The sequence below is a fragment of the Budorcas taxicolor genome, chromosome 25, assembly GCF_023091745.1.
Source record: "Budorcas taxicolor isolate Tak-1 chromosome 25, Takin1.1, whole genome shotgun sequence".
NCBI lineage: Eukaryota > Metazoa > Chordata > Mammalia > Artiodactyla > Bovidae > Budorcas > Budorcas taxicolor.
This window is the reverse complement of record NC_068934.1, coordinates 37198295-37215914: the sequence shown is the minus strand read 5'-3', so window position 1 is coordinate 37215914 and position 17620 is coordinate 37198295. Positions and strand designations below refer to the sequence as shown.

The 17620-nt window shown below is 42.7% G+C and overlaps 1 protein-coding gene across 1 annotated transcript; it reads right to left on the bottom strand.

The window, feature by feature from the left end:
* Positions 1–3245: 3245 nt before the first annotated feature.
* On the bottom strand, positions 3246–4011 carry LOC128069022 (phosphoglycerate mutase 1-like). The gene is given in 2 exon segments (XM_052662304.1): positions 3246–3734; positions 3736–4011. Coding segments are annotated over 2 exon segments (765 nt in total).
* Between the last annotated feature and the right edge of the window lie 13609 nt (positions 4012–17620).

The window sequence follows — 17620 nt, the reverse complement described above, 5'->3', positions numbered from 1 at the left end:
CCAGTTCTAAAAGACATAATTCTCCCATTTAACTTTGTCCCAGAGAAGTTGTTCGGCTTCCGTTCTGCACAGTACCAAACAAGTGATGTTTTAGCGTATTTTCTGTTGCCATTGACCTCAGTTTAGAAGCAACACTTCTGTTCCTTGAGTCTAGCTAAACTTTGGTCCCTTAGAGAGGGGTTTTAGCAGAAGCTGTTTTATCTTGATCTGTCAGCCAGAAACAAAACTGCTTACTTGCTTCTTTGGATTCTGGATGATACAATGCTCACACAATCCAGGAGATGGTTATGACTACAGCGATCAGTTCTGCGATGCTGCTGAAGAGTAAATATTGTAAAAGCATACCACCAGCTAACTGAATTAAAAAGAAAAGAAAAGAAATATTCCTCTTGTTAATTAACCATTTAAAACAGGAACAATGTTCAGAACATAGGGTAAAAATCATTCATCCCAGCAGTCTCACATACCTATGATGATTTGGGGGGTATTTTTCATAGAAATAAAATATGTTTCAAATTTTACTGAGTACTTATATATGTGTCACACATTATATTAAGCACTCAATTTGAAGAACAATCCTACAAGTTGGATGCTTTTATTTCTATTTCACACATGAAAAGAAGACTCAGTAGCAGAGAGATGACATATAGGACCATATGCTATCCTGGTGCCCATCTTTTTCTCTCTTTATAGGCTCTCATTTGATGAGAGTGACTACGTGATCTGTTTTATTGCTTTTCCCCCAGTGCATGAGTAATTTGCAGGCTCTATTTTCTTTTAACTTATGTATCATGAGCATTATGACATGTATAAGGTGGAATCATTCTCCCTCTGCTTCCACATTGCTACAATGCTCCCAAGAAGGAGTTTCCTCCTTCTTGGTAAAGAATGGCTTCTGCTGCTTTTCAATGCTCTTCACATACAATCCCCCACATGAAAAGCAGAGATTTATCTAATTGTTGATTTTTGAGAGAAGGAAGCCAGCTCCTTCGAGAACAACCTGTGCTCACAGCTACGAGTTCCTCTCCTCAACATCTGGAACTTGTCTAGGGCCAGCGTAGGCAGACTGGTGGTCTATCTGTAACTAGCGGGATGAGTTTAATTCCTGAGAGGAGGTATCAGTACATTAGCAGGTTAATTTTGGCCAAAGATTTAAAACTTTTTCTCCAACTGTGGTGGTGGTGGTGGTGGTGGTATTGTTCAGTCACTAAGTTATGTTCAACTCTTTGCAACCCCATGGACTGTAGTACACCAAGCTCTCGTTTCCTCCATGATTTCCCGGAGTTTGCTCAAATTCATGTCCATGGAGTCAGTGATACTATCTAACCATCTTATCCTCTGTTGCCCCCTTCTCCTCCTGTCCTCAATCTTTCCCAGCATCAGGGTCTTTTCTGAGGAGTCAGTTCTTTGCCAAAGCATTGGAGCTTCAGCTTCAGCATCTGTCTTTCCAATGAATATCCAGGACAGATTTCCTTTATGAATGACTAGTTTGATCTCCTTGTATTCTAAGGGACTTTCAAGAGTCTTCTCTACACCACAGTTCAAAAGCATCAATTCTTCGGTGCTCAACTATGGTAATCAACAATAAAGCTGATCATTTCGTCTACATCTGCTTGATTCTGTCTTTGCTCCTTTGGTTCAGAACATGAGAGAAGAAGGGTAGATGGCTGCTTAACTGGGCTCCCAGGCTGGCTTTAGGGCTGCTGTAATGAAGTATCACAACTCAATGGCTTAACACAACTGAAATGTATTTTCTCACAGGCCTGGAAGGTAAAAGTCCAAAAGGAATGTATTGGTCTGACAACATTCCTTCCAAAGCCCCCCTGCAGGGAGGATTCTTCCTTGCCTCTTCCAGCCCTGGTAGCCCCAGGTGTTCCTCTTTCTCTGAGGTTTCTACCCTTTCCAAATACTGAAGGAAAACTGATTTTAAAAATATTTCCATGACAAAACTTTGGAGGAAATTCAGCTTTTTTTCTTTTTAAATATTTCTCTGCCAAAGATGTTTGATAACTCTGGTTGTCTTTTGCATACCTTGATCATTGCAAACATACACCGTTCATCATAGTTTTTTTCAGTTATATCTAGAATTTTGATCCCGTTACTAAATTTGGTACTTACCTATGACCAAACATAGTCTTGCATTTCTGCAGCATAAGAGAAATACACAATGCATAATATAATTGTATCAAATGCAGAAAAGCAGGCTCTAAAGCTGCTCATGACACTGGTAGAAGTAAGCTGTAACGACACAGAGAAAACTGGTCAGGAGCAGCAGAAGCAGATTCTGATGAAGCAATCAGTCAAGCAATCAGCTAGAGAACATTCCAGCTGATTTTTTTTTTTTAATTGCACATCACTCCTTTATTTTATACTGATCTGGGAAAAAATATATTTTTAGTACAGTTATGCTCAAATGAGTACTGGGCCAAGCAACTGGAACCTGATTCAGAAGTCAGGCACAGTGAGAGACACACTTGGACATGATCAAGAGGCATTCCGGTACCACAAAACAGTTAAGGCAGGGGAGGGATTCTAAAACACACAGCAAGATGAACTCCTACACCTTAGAAGTCAAGGAGCTTATCCCATGATGGTGTAAGGAATGACTTATTTGCTGATGACCACATGTGGGAATATTTCAACCGCCACTGAAAACCCCAGAAGGGTTGGTTTTTTTTTTTTTTTAATATATAATTTTTTTTTAAGTAAATGCAACACAAAAACATTCAGAATTGATCCAGCCTTTTAGAGTCATGGAGGAATATTTGATTGAGTCACCATGCAGGTTACATTCATCTTCCACGGGAACGACTAGAGCCCCGAGTCACCTAACAACAGTGCCCGGCTGGCCTCTGGGGACACGAATAGGCTCTTAGTTCTCCTCACTGGTCATACCTCAGCATGGTTTTCTCCCTGTTCCCTACTCAAGCAGCTCCTTAGTAATAAACCACCATCAACCCTCCCAGTGATGACCTCTCAACACTTCTGGATAAGTCTTCCCTCGGCTTGGACTGAGGACCATGCCCCAGACGTGCCATTCTGACTAGACTGTATGAAGGGAGTGGGTGCAAGAGATAAAATGGCTAATGTGGAATTGGGAGCCACTGGTCCCCACCTGCAGCTACAACTTACAATGCCTACAGATGTCATCAGTAGGACATGTGCCAGGGAGAGGTGCAGAGGAATAGGGTGGACCAGGGCAGGGGAGGAGGGTAATCCTTGGGAAAGTAATCTGCTGCTTGCCCTCACTTCTTGGCCTTGCCCTGGGCAGACACAGCCTCCATGGCTTTACGCACGGTCTCCTCATCCCCCAGGGACTGCATGGGCTTGATGGGCTTCAAGTTCTTGTCCAATTCATAGACCATGGGAATGCCAGTCGCCAGGTTCAGCTCCATAATAGCCTCTTCAGAGAGACCCTCCAGATTCTTGACGATGCCCCGAAGGCTGTTGCCGTGGGCTGCAATTAGTACCCGTTTCCCCTCCTTGATCTGGGGGACAATTTCTTCATTCCAAAAGGGCAGAGCTCTGGCAGTTGTGTCCCTCAGACTCTCACAGGTGGGCAGCTGGTCTTCAGTGAGGTCTGCATACCTGTGATCCTTACTGATGTTGCTGTAGAAGGGGTGGTCGGGCTCCACGGGAGGTGGCGGGACATCATAGGAGCGCCTCCAGATCTTTACCTGGGCCTCACCATGCTTGGCCGCAGTTTCTGCCTTATTGAGGCCAGTCAGACCCCCAATAGTGTCACTCATTAAGGCGCCAAGTCCTCACCACTGGCAGCCACATTTGGTCAATGGCATCCAGCACTGTCCAGAGGGTCCGGATTGCTCTCTTCTGCACTGAGGTGAAGCAGATGTCAAACTCATAGCCAGCATCTCTCAGCGCCTGCCCACCTCGCTTCACCTCCTCGTGCCCGGCTGGGCTCAGGTCCGTGTCGTACCAGCCGCTGAAACGGTTCTCCAGGTTCCATGCGCTCTCACCGTGCTGGATCAGCACCATCTTGTAGGTGGCCATGGCTGCAGTTCGGGATGCTGCACAGACTCCCGGCTGAAATTTTTAATCTGATTTTCTGGAATTTTACTGCACTTGCTTGCAGGACTCTGAGTTAAATTTGTCTAGTACCCAATTAGGATAATGTTTTCTCCAGAAAATATATTTATTTATTCAACAAGTAATTATACACTGCCTACAACATGCTAAACATTGTGTTAAGGATAAACTCAGACTTCAACTCGAGAATCTTATAATCAAATGGGGGACACAAAATGATACAACTTCATGTGATAAAATTCAATAAATGATGAACTTAAGTCTAGAATCTGTCAATGTCATCCTCCTTCAGTAATGCCACTTCAGTACTTAAAACCTTCCATAGTCCTGGCGTCCTTCCAGACAGCACGGAGGGCCTTGCATGAGCTGTGAAGAGAGGCTGTGCCCCTTTGCAAAGATGCTGCATGCATTTTTGTATATGTGAGGATAGTCACATTTTAAAGAGGATTTTTTAAAAACTAATAATGGGAAGAAGGATGTGTTTTGATGCTGGTTAACCAAAGGAAAGGATGTTGGTGGTAACATTAATTTTTGGTTGTCCAGTCGGCAACCCCTTTCTTATCTTAAGGGCTCTCCTCATTGTTCTAGTCTTTATGAGAGATGCTTATCAAACTTCTATGAAAGTCAGAGGGAGGTCCTTCCTCTCTTCAATCTCTAAGAGCCAGCATCAGGCCGCAGCCAAGGAAATGCTCCTCGTAGGGACTGTAAACCTTGAGCAAGTAACTTAAAGATGAACAAAAGACTAGGATCCATTCCTAGAAGAGAGAGCTGTGATGTTACGCAAGGGGAGCAATGGGAACCTGGAGTGCTAGATATCTAATGCCAGTTAACAACGTGGCTGGATACTCCTCGCTAAAAGGAGTACTTCTATTGTACTACCGTGCTTTCTGTTTCTGGGTCTCTGGGATTCCCTCAGATCCTGTTTATTTTCTAAGCCTATTCCTTCATCTCCTGTAGATGCTATAGGCCTGGCACCTTCTCAATATTTCTCATTTTTCCTTGGATAGCCAGACTCAGTTCACAGTGGCAGACAAAGTTGACAAAGTGTATTGCGAGAAAAAGAACAGAGTATATGCAGTTTCAGAAACATGGGGAAGCAGGAGTTCTGGAAAACTCCTGGCATTTGATGCGGCTGAAACGTGAAACGCTGAAGGGGAGTTGGATTACGTGTGACCAGAGAAGTGGGTGAGGGATGGATTATGAAGAATCTAGTTTCTGTGCTGAGGAGTTTTAAGTTTTATCTTTATGTATATGTAGAGCTATGCTGCTGGGAATATCAGCTAGAAGGACTCTTCCTTAGTAAAGATCAGTAAAGCTGGGCAGATGAAGAGAGCCCCCTTCTCTAGGGAGGAAGGAGAACAGTGATTCACCCTTATGAACCAGGATCACCTAAAGAAAGATATTTATATTCCAAAAAAGGCTAATTGAACATTTGAATTAAATACACAAGATCATTACTTTTGAGGGATCCTGTTTCTAGCATGAGAGTCTGCGGAGGAACTTCAAGAACCAACTTCCCACTGAAATTCGTGAATGTTACTAAAAATAAACCCAGTCACATAAAAATCTCTGGAAATAGTCCTCGGGACATACAGCAAATGAAGAAACATTTATTCAAAAAAATCTACTAAAACTCAGTACAAACTATAGGAGTCTGGGTATCTGAACTGAGGTCTGCACCCTCTTGTCTCCTCTCAGCATGGCAAGGCCACTCCAAGTCTTTCCCGTCATCCCCTAGTCAGAGTTTTATCTAGTGCTACCTTCCCTGGAGGGACAGGTCATTTAATTAGCATGTCTAATCCTGCTCCCAGCCACCTGTTGCCCAGGTGTGTGCAACCTAGAGAAGGGGGCTCTCTTCATATGCCCAGCCCCCACTTATGGGATGGGGGGATACCTTGGATGTAGTATCAGTATCCTGGGCTCTGATCACCCCTGCCCTGGATTATGGGGTAAGGGTTCCACATCATAAGAGGCAAACAGAGGAGGCCTGGGGCTGCTGCCCCCCTTCACCAAGCCCTCAGCTCTTAAAGTGGAGGTGTCACTCAGAGAGAAGCACCCCAGTGTCCTTGACCCCCAGCACATTCTAGCACCAGAGCCCTGGCTCAGAGAATTTGTCCAGGGGAGAAGGAGGCTATAGAACAGAAGGCTTTAATCTCCCCAAAAGAGGTGACTTCATTTGCAACAGAGTACGTAGAAATCTAGGTCTAAGGGTATTCTCAAAAACCGTAGAAGTGTTAAGGGAAACACTGAGTGAGACCACCCACCCACACTGGCTAGAGAAGGTAGTGGCCACTTGCATGTGTTATAACAGCAGGAGGTCCTGGTAAGGAACGTGGAACTAACAAGCCCACCACCAACCGGAAGAATTTGAGAAAGGTCAAAAAGAGAGAGGAGACACCAGTCCAGATGCGCTACCAACCTCCCAGAATCCTCCTGGTTGGAATATCTTGGCTGAGTGATGTGGGCACCACCAGAAAGGACCCTGAGACAGAATGATTGGCCAGAGACCATCTGGAAACTAACCCCATTACCACGAGACCCAAGACTGTGAGCCACATGGCACAGCGGTCCTCTTGGGTTCCCTTACCCTCCTGCTCTCCACCTGGGTGTCCCTTTCCAGTAAAGTCTCTTGCTAACTTCTGTGAGTATCCTTGGACAATTCATTTCTGAATGTTAGACAAGAGTCCACTCTCAGGCCCTAGAAGGGGACCCCTTTCCTGCAACAGAAGTTGTAGTGAAAGGCAACTGGAAGGGACTGATAAGATGCATATAGGAGATCTAGGCTTTAACTGTAGACCAGCTAGTTTGCCAGAGAACTGGGGAAACAAATAGCTAGGAAGAGCCTTCCTGGGTTCGGAACAAATCTCTCCCTCAAGCTTTGCTCAGATGCTATCTTCTCATGAGATGAATTTGGATCAGCTTATTTAAACACACAATCTCTCCGTGATGTTGGGAAAGATTGAGGGCAGAAGAAGAGGGCATCAGAGGGTGAGATGGTTAGATGCAACACCAATGCAATGCATATGAACTTGGGCAAACTTTGGGAGATGGTGAGGGACTCCAGGGAGGCCTGTTGTGTTGTAGTCCATGGAGCTGCAAAGAATCGGACACAACTGGGCAACTAAACAACAATATCACTTAAACACACAGCCTCCCAAGGGCAGCCCTGCAAGTGTTTGCCCCGCTCCCACGGCTATTCTCACCTTCTCACATGTTACTGTTTCCTTATCTGCCATGTTTAATTTCTTTATCCTCCTGTTACAATATAAGTATCACAGGGGCAATAAATCTTTGTCCATTTGTTCACTGAGGCATCCTACATACCCAGAACACGTTTGATGCTCAAGATGTTTTTTGAACTGAATTACTGGAATTTAGGAACATTATGAGTACATAAGGTATATTATAGTACCTCAGTACAATAGAATATTATGCTGCCATTTGAGTAATTTTTCCAAGGCATTTTCCTGACTTGATAAGTAATTATAATTGATTCCCTCTTGTGGAATTGAGCCAAACTGATTTGGAAAATTTCTGGACTAGCATCCTTGGGGCAGAGGAGTCTTGGTGTTTCTGTGAAGAATGATGTCACATGTTTCTAGAGAAGGAAATAGAACTACGCTGGATGAGACGAAAAGAAAAGTTTATTTTTGCATCTTGAGGTTGGGGGAAGAATGATAAGTGGAGCCAGAACGTGGCTGGAACTCGGAAATTACAGCCATCATCCTCTCCCACCATCCTTCTGGTAAAAAGCAAAAAGCAAAAACAAAAACACTTTTGGTGAGTTTTTGTGAAAACCAGTCAAGTGAAGTGAAAGTCGCTCAGTCGTGTCCGACTGTTTGTAACCGCATGGACTATATATAGTCCATGGAATTTTCCAGGCCAGAATACTGGAAGTAGCCTTTCCCTTCTCCAGGGGATCTTCTCAACCCAGAGATCAAACCCAGGTCTCCCGCATTTTAAATTTATTCACACCTGTTTCCTTGGATGTGGTGAAGAAAAATGGAAACAGTCTGTGCAAATATGAAGCTGAACTACGAGAATGTCAGTTGCCGATTAGAAATAGGCAATTGCTGTCTGCCTCTGACAAGGATTAAATCACAAACTGCTTCAGTCCCTAACCTTCAACACCACCTGCAAGGAGTTCAGGGTGGAGATCAGGAATGAGGCACTCTGTGCTCTGAGAAAAACTAGCCAAACAAGTCTTCAGATAGTTGGATATTTTCAGAAGATTTTGAGTCCAATTCTTGCATCTCCTCATATCTAGAAAAATACTAAAATCCTTCATGGTGATGTCTGCTCCTTGTGACCAGCAGTAACCTTTATGAAACTAGCAGAAACCTTCTGCAAAAAATGCTTGATTGCAAGTACTCTTCCTCCACCAAAATCATATATACACTGACCTTCCCTCCTGCCTGTTTTGAGGAGTTTCTCAGAGCTGTCTGACTATATGAAATGCTGTCTCCTGGGCTATAATCTTCATTTTGTCCCCCAATAAAGCCTACATTGGGGCTGTCCAGGTGGCGCTAGTGGTAAAGAACCCTCTTGCCAATGCAGGAGACATAAGAGACCTGGGTTTGATCCCTGAGTCAGGAAGATCCCCTGGGGGAAGCATGGCAACCCACTCCAATATTCTTGCCTGGAGAATCCCGTGGACAGAGGAGCCTGGTGGGCTATGGTCTATAGGGTCACAAAGAGTTGGGCATAACTGAAGCAACTTAGCACAGCACAAAGCTTAACTTTCAACTCTCATATTGGGCTTTTTTCCCCCCAGCTGACAGTTTCAGGGATTTGCAAAATCACAAGGGCATTCATAGCCTTCGAGGCCAGCTCTATTTCTATCTCTGGGGCAAAAGTAACGCCATATCACATCTAGATCATCATGGGTACATGCTGTGTGTAACTGTCCTTTATGCTTGTGTGCTTGCCTTGCTAAGTCGCTCAGTTGTGTCCAATTCTTTGCGAGCCTATGGACTGTAGCCCTCCAGGCTTCTCTCTCCATGGGATTCTCCAGGCAAGAATATTGGAGTGGGTTGCCATGCCCTCCTCCAGAGGATCTTCCTGACCCAGGGATTGAATATGCATCCCTTGTGTCTCCTGCATTGGTAGGCAGGTTCTTTACCAGTATTGCCACTTGGGAAGCCCCATCCTTCATGCTTATTTACTCTTTTAAACCTCACAACCATCCTTGGATATAGGTAAACTTATAGGTCACATTTTATTTTTTTTTTTCAGATAAGGAGAGTGAAGCACAGAGTAATTTGCCCAAGTTCATGCAGCCAATTGACAACCCACATCCAGAGCTGTGATCCCAATCACAGTGGGGGAGGTTCTACAGAAGAAAGTGACTATCCTTTGTTGGATGCACTTTAATCGTATCTGATTTGTATTCCAATGTTATTCTCTAGACCTGAGTTTGCTGAAGGCAATTCTCTTTTCAAACATCATTTTGTCTTATCCCCTTCCCACTACTTTGACTGCTAGGTCAGAGTTCTATTTGGTTATATATACCCCTCTGGGCCTCCCTGGTGGCTCAGTGGTAAAGAATCTGCTTGTCAATGCAGGAAATGTGGGTTTGATCCCTGGATCGGGAAGATCCCCTGGAGAAGAAAATGGCAACTCATGCCAGTATTCTTGCCTGGGAAATCCCATGGACAGAGGAGCCTGTAGGGTACAGTCCATGAGGTTGCAAAAACGTCAGACACGACTTAGCAACTAAACAACAACATTTTTCCCATCAGAACCCTCACATCTGACACCTTATAAAACTAATTTCCTTACACTGAGCCCTCCTCAACACCCATATACCCTGTACACAAAAAGATGCACTAGAAGGCATCCTTATAAAAAATGGGTTTTTTTCCTATACAAACATTTGGAAAAGTATTTTTTCCTCCTAGAAAAATTCACTCAAAAGCAATAATTTCTTCTCAGTTTGTTCCAAGCATCTTTATATCTTTGGTATTGCTCCAACTGTTTCAACATACCTTATATCATGTGGGTTTCTTCTGTACACTGACGGTCATGGATCCTGAGATGAGGAACTGGGGGTAGAAACGTGGATCTGTAAACACTCATTCCTGATGATAGACCCCCAAACAATTTTCCTAACGCCAGTGGCATTCCTGAGCTCTAAAGTATCACTGAAGCACTGAAGAAGGTGGTTTTAACTATGTATTTCAGTTTTGTGTTGACCACTGGTAGACTCTAAGAAATGGATTCACCCTTTCTCCATTAGAGAGAAGAAATGACATTTTTAAGTCTTTGTTCATTAATGAAACCTTTGAACTGGTGATGGGGCTTAGGGATCTCACAAAGACTATGAGAGACAAGGAGGATTTACTTCACTAGTTTTGACTGCCATTTATTTGAGAGAATCTGCCCCCTCACCCCATCACGCTGTAGAAAAAAAATATTTCATCAATCACAAATAGTTTCAGAAAGCATTTGATCTGAAGAATTAGAGGTTGACTTCCATATATTCTGTCGTAAGGATTGTTGCTCCTGGCATATCAGGAATATTGTTGTTGTTTTTTTAATGGTTTGTCTTATACCTGATCTGCATCTGCTCACAGCAGTTACAAAAGATGACTTATTTGAAGGAGGCTGGGGACCTTGCTGTCTAGGAAAATGAGACCCTGTCATGAAAGCAGAAGCAGAACCCTTGGCTTGATTAAAAAAAAAAAAAAAAAAAAAACTGACACTTTTGCTGGGTCACTCTGCAAAATTTCCTTACACTTTCCAGATCTTGGTTTCCTCATTTGTTAAATGGGAATCAATAACATTCTCTCATGGGTTTGGTTTTTCCATCATATAAAACAGACCTGAAGCACTTCTTGGAACATGCCTGATGTGCAACAGAAAATTGAATAATTGAATAATTACTATCTGTGACTAATTTCTTCTGTAAGCTTCTCTTCTACATCATGGACTTAGGAATCCTTCTGGATGTCTTGTATTGGGTGATTCACTTTCACTGTATTCTATCAGTGTAAAGCATTTCTCCTTAAGACATAGGGCCCTTTCCAGAAAGTTCTGGTGCTGGTAAATGGGCTTCACTTGAGGACCAGCCCTAAAGGAGAGTCTCTGAGGGAATATCTCTCGTCCAGGGCACTGGTGACCAGACCCTTCCAAGGGTAAAACTGCTGTAGTATCATGTTTCAGGAGGCTTTCTTGGTGGTGCTAATGGTAAACAATCTGCCTGCCAATGCAGGAGGCATCAGTTCAGTCGCTTAGTCGTGTCTGACTCTTTGCAACCTCATGGACTGCAGTATGTCAAGCTTCCCAGTCCATCACCAACTCCCAGAGCTTGCTCAAACTCATGTCCATCAAGTCAGTGATGCCATCCAATCATCTCATCCTCTGTCATCCCCTTCTCCTCCTGCCTTCAATCTTTCCCAGCTTCAGGGTCTTTACCAATGAGTCAGTTCTTCGTATCAGGTGGCCAAAGTATTGTAGTTTCAGCTTCAGCACCAGTCCTTCCAATGAATATTCAGGACTGCTTTCCTTTAGAATTGACTGCTTTGATCTCCTTGCAGTCCAAGGAACTCTCAAGAGTCTTCTCCAACACCACAGTTTAAAAGCATCAATTCTTCGGCGTTCAGCTTTCTTTATAGTCCAACTCTCACATCCATACATGACTACTGGAAAAACCATAGCTTTGACTAAATGGACCTTTGATGGAAAAGTAATGTCTCTGCTTTTTAATATGCTATCCAACACTAGGTTGGTCACAGCTTTTCTGCCAAGGGGCAAGAGTCTTTTAACTTCATGGCCACAGTCACCATCTGCAGTGATTTTAGAGCCCAAGAAAACAAAGTCTATCACTGTTTCCATTGTTTCCCCATCTATTTGCCATGAAGTGAGGGGTCCAGATGCCATGATCTTCGTTTTTTGAATGTTGAGTTTTAAGCCAGCTTTTTCATTCTCCGATTTCACTTTCATCAAGAGACTCTTTAGTTCCTCTTCTCTTTCTGCCATAAGGGTGGTGTCATTTGCATATCTGATGATGTACCTGATGACTTATCTCCTGCGTATCATAGGAGGCATAAGAGATGCGTGTTCAATCCCTGGGTCAGGAAGATCCCCTGGAGAAGGGAAATGCAACCCACTCCAGTGTTCTTGCCTGGAGAAGCCCATGGACAGAGGAGCCTGGTGGGCTGCAGGGGTTGCAAAGAGTTGGACATGACTGAAGAAATTTCGCTTGCACGCAGCATGATTCAGAGTCCTTTTCACAAGGCATAGGGACTGTGTTATATTCAAATCTCCTCTCCCAAAGCCTTGTTTTTGGTTGAGGAGTGCAAAGGGAATTGGTCAGAGGCTAATAAAACCCCTTCTCCTCTAAGGAGAGGTTTGGCCTCGGTTTAGCTCTGATACACTAGGAATACTAGTTGTGTTATTATGCCGCATCACTTATGAATAAAAGGATCCTTGATCATTTTCTGGATTATTTCTGGATTGGATGCAGCTCTGAGCCTAAATTAACTTGTGGGAGATCACAGCTTCAGGCTTCCCTGAATACAGTGTCTTGTAATTAATTTTGCATTTCTCTAGCAGGTACCTTGGCAACTATGCTTATGGAGTTATTACAATATCCTTCCTTACTCAAAACATCCATTTTAGAAACCTGTTTTAATTTCTTCTCCAACCTATGTTTCTTCTTTTCTCTTTCCTTATGTAGTCTCTCTATAAATCTCTAAAAATCATTAAGCTCAGGCCTTTGGATTTTCACTCTGCAAAGAAGAGCCTTATAGTTTCCCACAGCCACTCTCTTTATTATTCTTCAAACATACCCTTCAATATCGTTTATGCATACACATGCCATTCTCTTAAAGGATTTATCAAACATACGACAAACATAAAAATGATTTCCCTAAGCATACACTCCCCAGCCCAGCCCAAATCCTACCCTCCACTTTGCTAAGGCTGTTTCCACAGTAAAATTTGCTGTTTAGAGTCAGACACTGGGTCTTTAGTCCATTGCTTGATCTCATGAGTAATTCACTTGATACATTAGAAAAAAATGATGAATTGAAATAAAAAATACCATGGTTTACTCACAAATGGCGATGACCATACTATGCACCCTAGTGTAAACAATACAGGGATATAGTCAGTGTTTTTTTATATCTTCTTCTCTGAGAAACAAGGAAGCACAGAGAACACCCAGTGCATAGTGAAACAGGGTTAGAATTATTTACACAGCCGGTGAGAAGAGAGAGTCATCATCGTTACTCAAGTAAAGTCTATCACAGATGCATACAAGCTGAGTGACTGAAAGGTCGTGGGAATGTTCACCTTACCCTGGTATTTCTGAAGCAGTGATGAAAGACTTACATGTCAGGGAGGAACCAAGGTGGATAAGGTGGCCACAGTGGGGTATTTAATGAAACTGGGAGTATTTGTCTTTGTTTTATAATACTCTTTGGAGATAATTAATTTTAATCTAGTTGGTTCTAGCTAAGCAAAGAGCAGAGACCTATTTGTTTGGTTCAGGCAGACATACAACCAAAAGGAGATGTCTGGCTCTGGGGACGTTGCAGGCTCTTCCTTGACACCAATCTCCTTCCTGTGGTTCGTTCTCTGAGGCCACCTTCAGCACATACTTGGTACTTTTGGACTTGCCTCCTTTCTTTCATCCTTTCTTGTTTGGGACTTGGACTTGGGTTTCCCTTTGCTCTGCCCCACTTCCATACCCTGTGCTGACTTTTGTAACTACAAGCTGGACCAGAGCCCTAGGCTTTGTTCAGAAAAAAAACATGTGGAGGGATGCTCTCTAATGACCCCTGGTTTTCTATAACTCTCATGTGAAGTGTGATGTGCTGGGACATAGTCTCCAGCTTGCATAGAGCCACACTCACACATGAGCCTACAGCATCTTGTCAGGTGGGGAAGGAGGCAGATGGGCAAGGTCAGTCTTGTTCTAGCCAGGCCTTCAACTGATTGGACGAGGCCCACCCACACATGGAGGGCAATCTGCCTTACTCAAAGTTCACTGATTTAATTGTTAATCTCATCCAAAAGACATCCACACGGACATACCCAAAACAATGAGACCTAATATCTGGGCACCCTGTGGCCCAGATAAGTTGACACATTAAATTATCACAGAAAGTCAAGTGGTGATAGCACTCCTCTCCCTTAAAGGTTACCTTGACCTTGAGGTAACACATAGTCATGCATTTATTGGTGACTTCTGCCTCTATCTCCCATATGGATGATGGCAATTCGGATTGGGATCAGATGGACTTGCCCACTAATGCCTCACTCTTCAGTTTTTGCTCCTTTCTGGGTTATAAATCTACTGACTGACTCTGATTTCAGTGAAGGACCCAGGAGAGTTTAGTAAAAGAAACTAAATAGAAGATCGTAAGCCCTCATCCTCTCTTGAGGTGATGGATGTTACTGGTAGGTCAGGGGGCGGCCAGTGACAGGTTTATAGCTTCTCCACATTGCAATTACTGCCTTCCTGGCCAGATAAGGGAATAAGGAACAAGCAATCCAGACGTAAAACACCATGGCAAGGCAGGGTGTGGTAGAGAAAACACCTCCCCCCCTTACCCTCCCCTATATGAGACTGCTGCGCTAAGGTACATTTCCTTTCTGGAGGTGGGCCAAGTAGCTACCAACCAGCTGAAAGCAGTCATTGACTTGATATGTTGGGAATTTTCCTAGCACACACTTCAGTCTTGCTGCCTTCGATCAAAATGTGCTTCAAGCTCCCACAAATATTAGTGGATAACAGAAAAGGTTATAACCTTTCATTAACCTATTAAAAAACCTAAAGCATTCTAAGGCTGAGGACAGGTGAGCTGGAGGACACCAACGCAGAATATGACCTCCTTGATCGGACTATATGGGGAACATAGTGAGATCATAAGGTTATTGAGTGATCACACGCCACAGAGCCCCACTGTCTACAGGCCCTTCTGGTTTGGAGCCCATTGCTGGACCACCTCATCTATGATCTATAAGCTTGTTTCAAATTGTTTACAAAAAAAGGCAGAAGATGGACCTTCTCATTGCTGATGAAACTTGTAAGTAATCTCAGAGTATATTTTCTAGAACCCTGGGTAGGTTGTGATGATGGTAAACTATTCAGAAATGGTTTGTGGATGCATAATTTGCTCCCAATTAGCTCTAGCCTGATTGGCACCACTCCACAACACTTTCTGCAGCTTTCCTTCTTTAGGGGAGGGCATTGTAGATATGGTCAGTGTCTCTTCCTTTTTCTATTAGGCAGATACAACACATCATTTATTAATCCAAGTAGCACTTAGTTCTTACCCCTAATGCTCTGGCCTCCATTCTTAAAGGATATCTTCTCACCATTTTAATTAAGATATGGTCTAGAAATTATAGAGAATAAATGGGCTCCTTTTATGTAGAGAAATATAGAGAAAAAATAATACTAATTATTTTTGAGATAAGGCACTTAATATTGCAGCTTGTGGTTTTCTACTACTTTCCTTGAGGGGCGCTTCTTGCATCAACCCACTGATGTCACTCTTTGTTATGTAGCTAATAACTTCCTGTCAAAAACCAAGAGCTACTGCTCAGATTTTATGCTTTCATCAGAGTCTCTAAATGAGACTTTTGAGGTAGGTTCCCCACTCCTATTATTCTCACCTTTTCTGAGAAGTGCCCACTACCATAAATGCCCAGGGTTACCCAGGTTTGAGCTCCTGGTTACCATCTTTGGTCTTTACACAAATGCCTGTCAATCTAGCTATAGCTGCTTAGACAAGGTGTGAACATGTGAATTTAATTGAGTCATTCACAATTTCCTTCCCAGAAAACTGTACAGGCATGCCTTGGAGATACTGCAGGTTTTTTATAGACCACTGCAATAAAGTAAATCACATGAAATTTTTGACTTCCAATGCAAAGTTATGTTTATGCTATACTGTAGTCGATTGTGTGAAATAGCGTTGTCTAAAAAATGTACACACTTTAATTAAAAAGTACTTTTAGATGACATACAGATGGCCAAGAGGCTTGTGAGAAGATGCTCAGCATCACTAATCATTAGAGATGCAAGTCAAAACTACAATGAGATACCACCTCACGCCAGTTAGAGTGGCCATCAAAATGTCTACAAACAACAAATGCTGGAGAGGATGTGGAGTAAAGGGAACCCTCCTACACTGTTAGTGGGAATGTAAGTTGGTACAGCCACTATGGAGAACAGCATGGAGGTTCCTTAAGAAACTAAAAATAGAGCTACCATATGATTCAGCAATCCCACTCCTGGGCATATATCCAGAGAAAAGCATGGTTTGATAGTATACATGCACCCCAGTGTTCATTGCAGATGTGTTTACAATAGCCAAGACATGGAAGTAGCCTAAATATCCATTGACAGACGAATGGATAAGGAAATGTTACATATATACAATAGACTATTACTCAGCCATTAAAAAAACCTTAAATGATGCCATTTGTAGCAACATAGAGACCTAGGGATTATCAGACCAGGGAAACTAAGTCAGACAAGGACAAATATCATATGATATTTCCTAGATGTGAAATCTAAAAAAATGATACAAATGAGCTTATTTACAAAACAAACTCACAGACTTACAGAAAAAACTCATGGCTACCATGAGGTAAGGGGCAGAGTATAGATAGATTGGGAGTTTGGGACTGAGAGGTACACACTGTTATATCTATTCAATAAAGATATAGTTACATCTTTGTTGTTATATCCAATAAAGCAAAACAATCAACAAAGATCACTGTATAGCACAGGGAACTCTGCTCAATACTCTGTAATAACCTAAACAGGAAAAGAGTTTGAAAATAATAGATACATGTATGTGTATAACTAAAGCTAAAGGCAAAGGAGAAAAGGAAAGATACAAGCATCTGAATGCAGAGTTCCAAAGAATAGCAAGAGGAGATAAGAAAGCATTCCTCAGTGATCAATGCAAAGAAATAGAGGAAAATAATAGAATGGGAAAGATAAGATATCTCTTTAAGAAAATTAGAGATATCAAAGGAACATTTCATGCAAAGATGGGCTCAATAAAGGACAGAAATGGTATGGACCTAACAGAAGCAAAAGATATTAAGAGGTGGCAAGAATACACAGAAGAACTGCACAAAAAAGATCTTCATGACCCAGATAATCATGATGCTGTGATCACTCATCTAGAGCCAGACATCCTGGAATGTGAAGTCAAGTGGGCTTTAGAAAGCATCACTATGAACAAAGGTAGTGGAGGTGATGGAATTCCAGTTGAGCTATTTCAAATCCTGAAAGATGATGCTGTGAAAGTACTGCACTCAATATGCCAGCAAATTTGGAAAACTCAGCAGTGGCCACAGGACTGGAAAAGGTCAGTTTTCATTTCAATCCCAAAGAAAGGCAATGCCAAAGAATGCTCAAATTACCACACACTTGCACTCATCTCATATGCTAGTAAAATGATGCTTAAAATTCTCCAAGCCAGGCTTCAGCAATATGTGAATCGTGAACTTCCAGATGTTCAAGCTGGTTTTAGAAAAGGCAGAGGAACTAGAGATCAAGTTGCCAACATCCACTGGATCATGGAAAAGAGAGTTTCAGAAA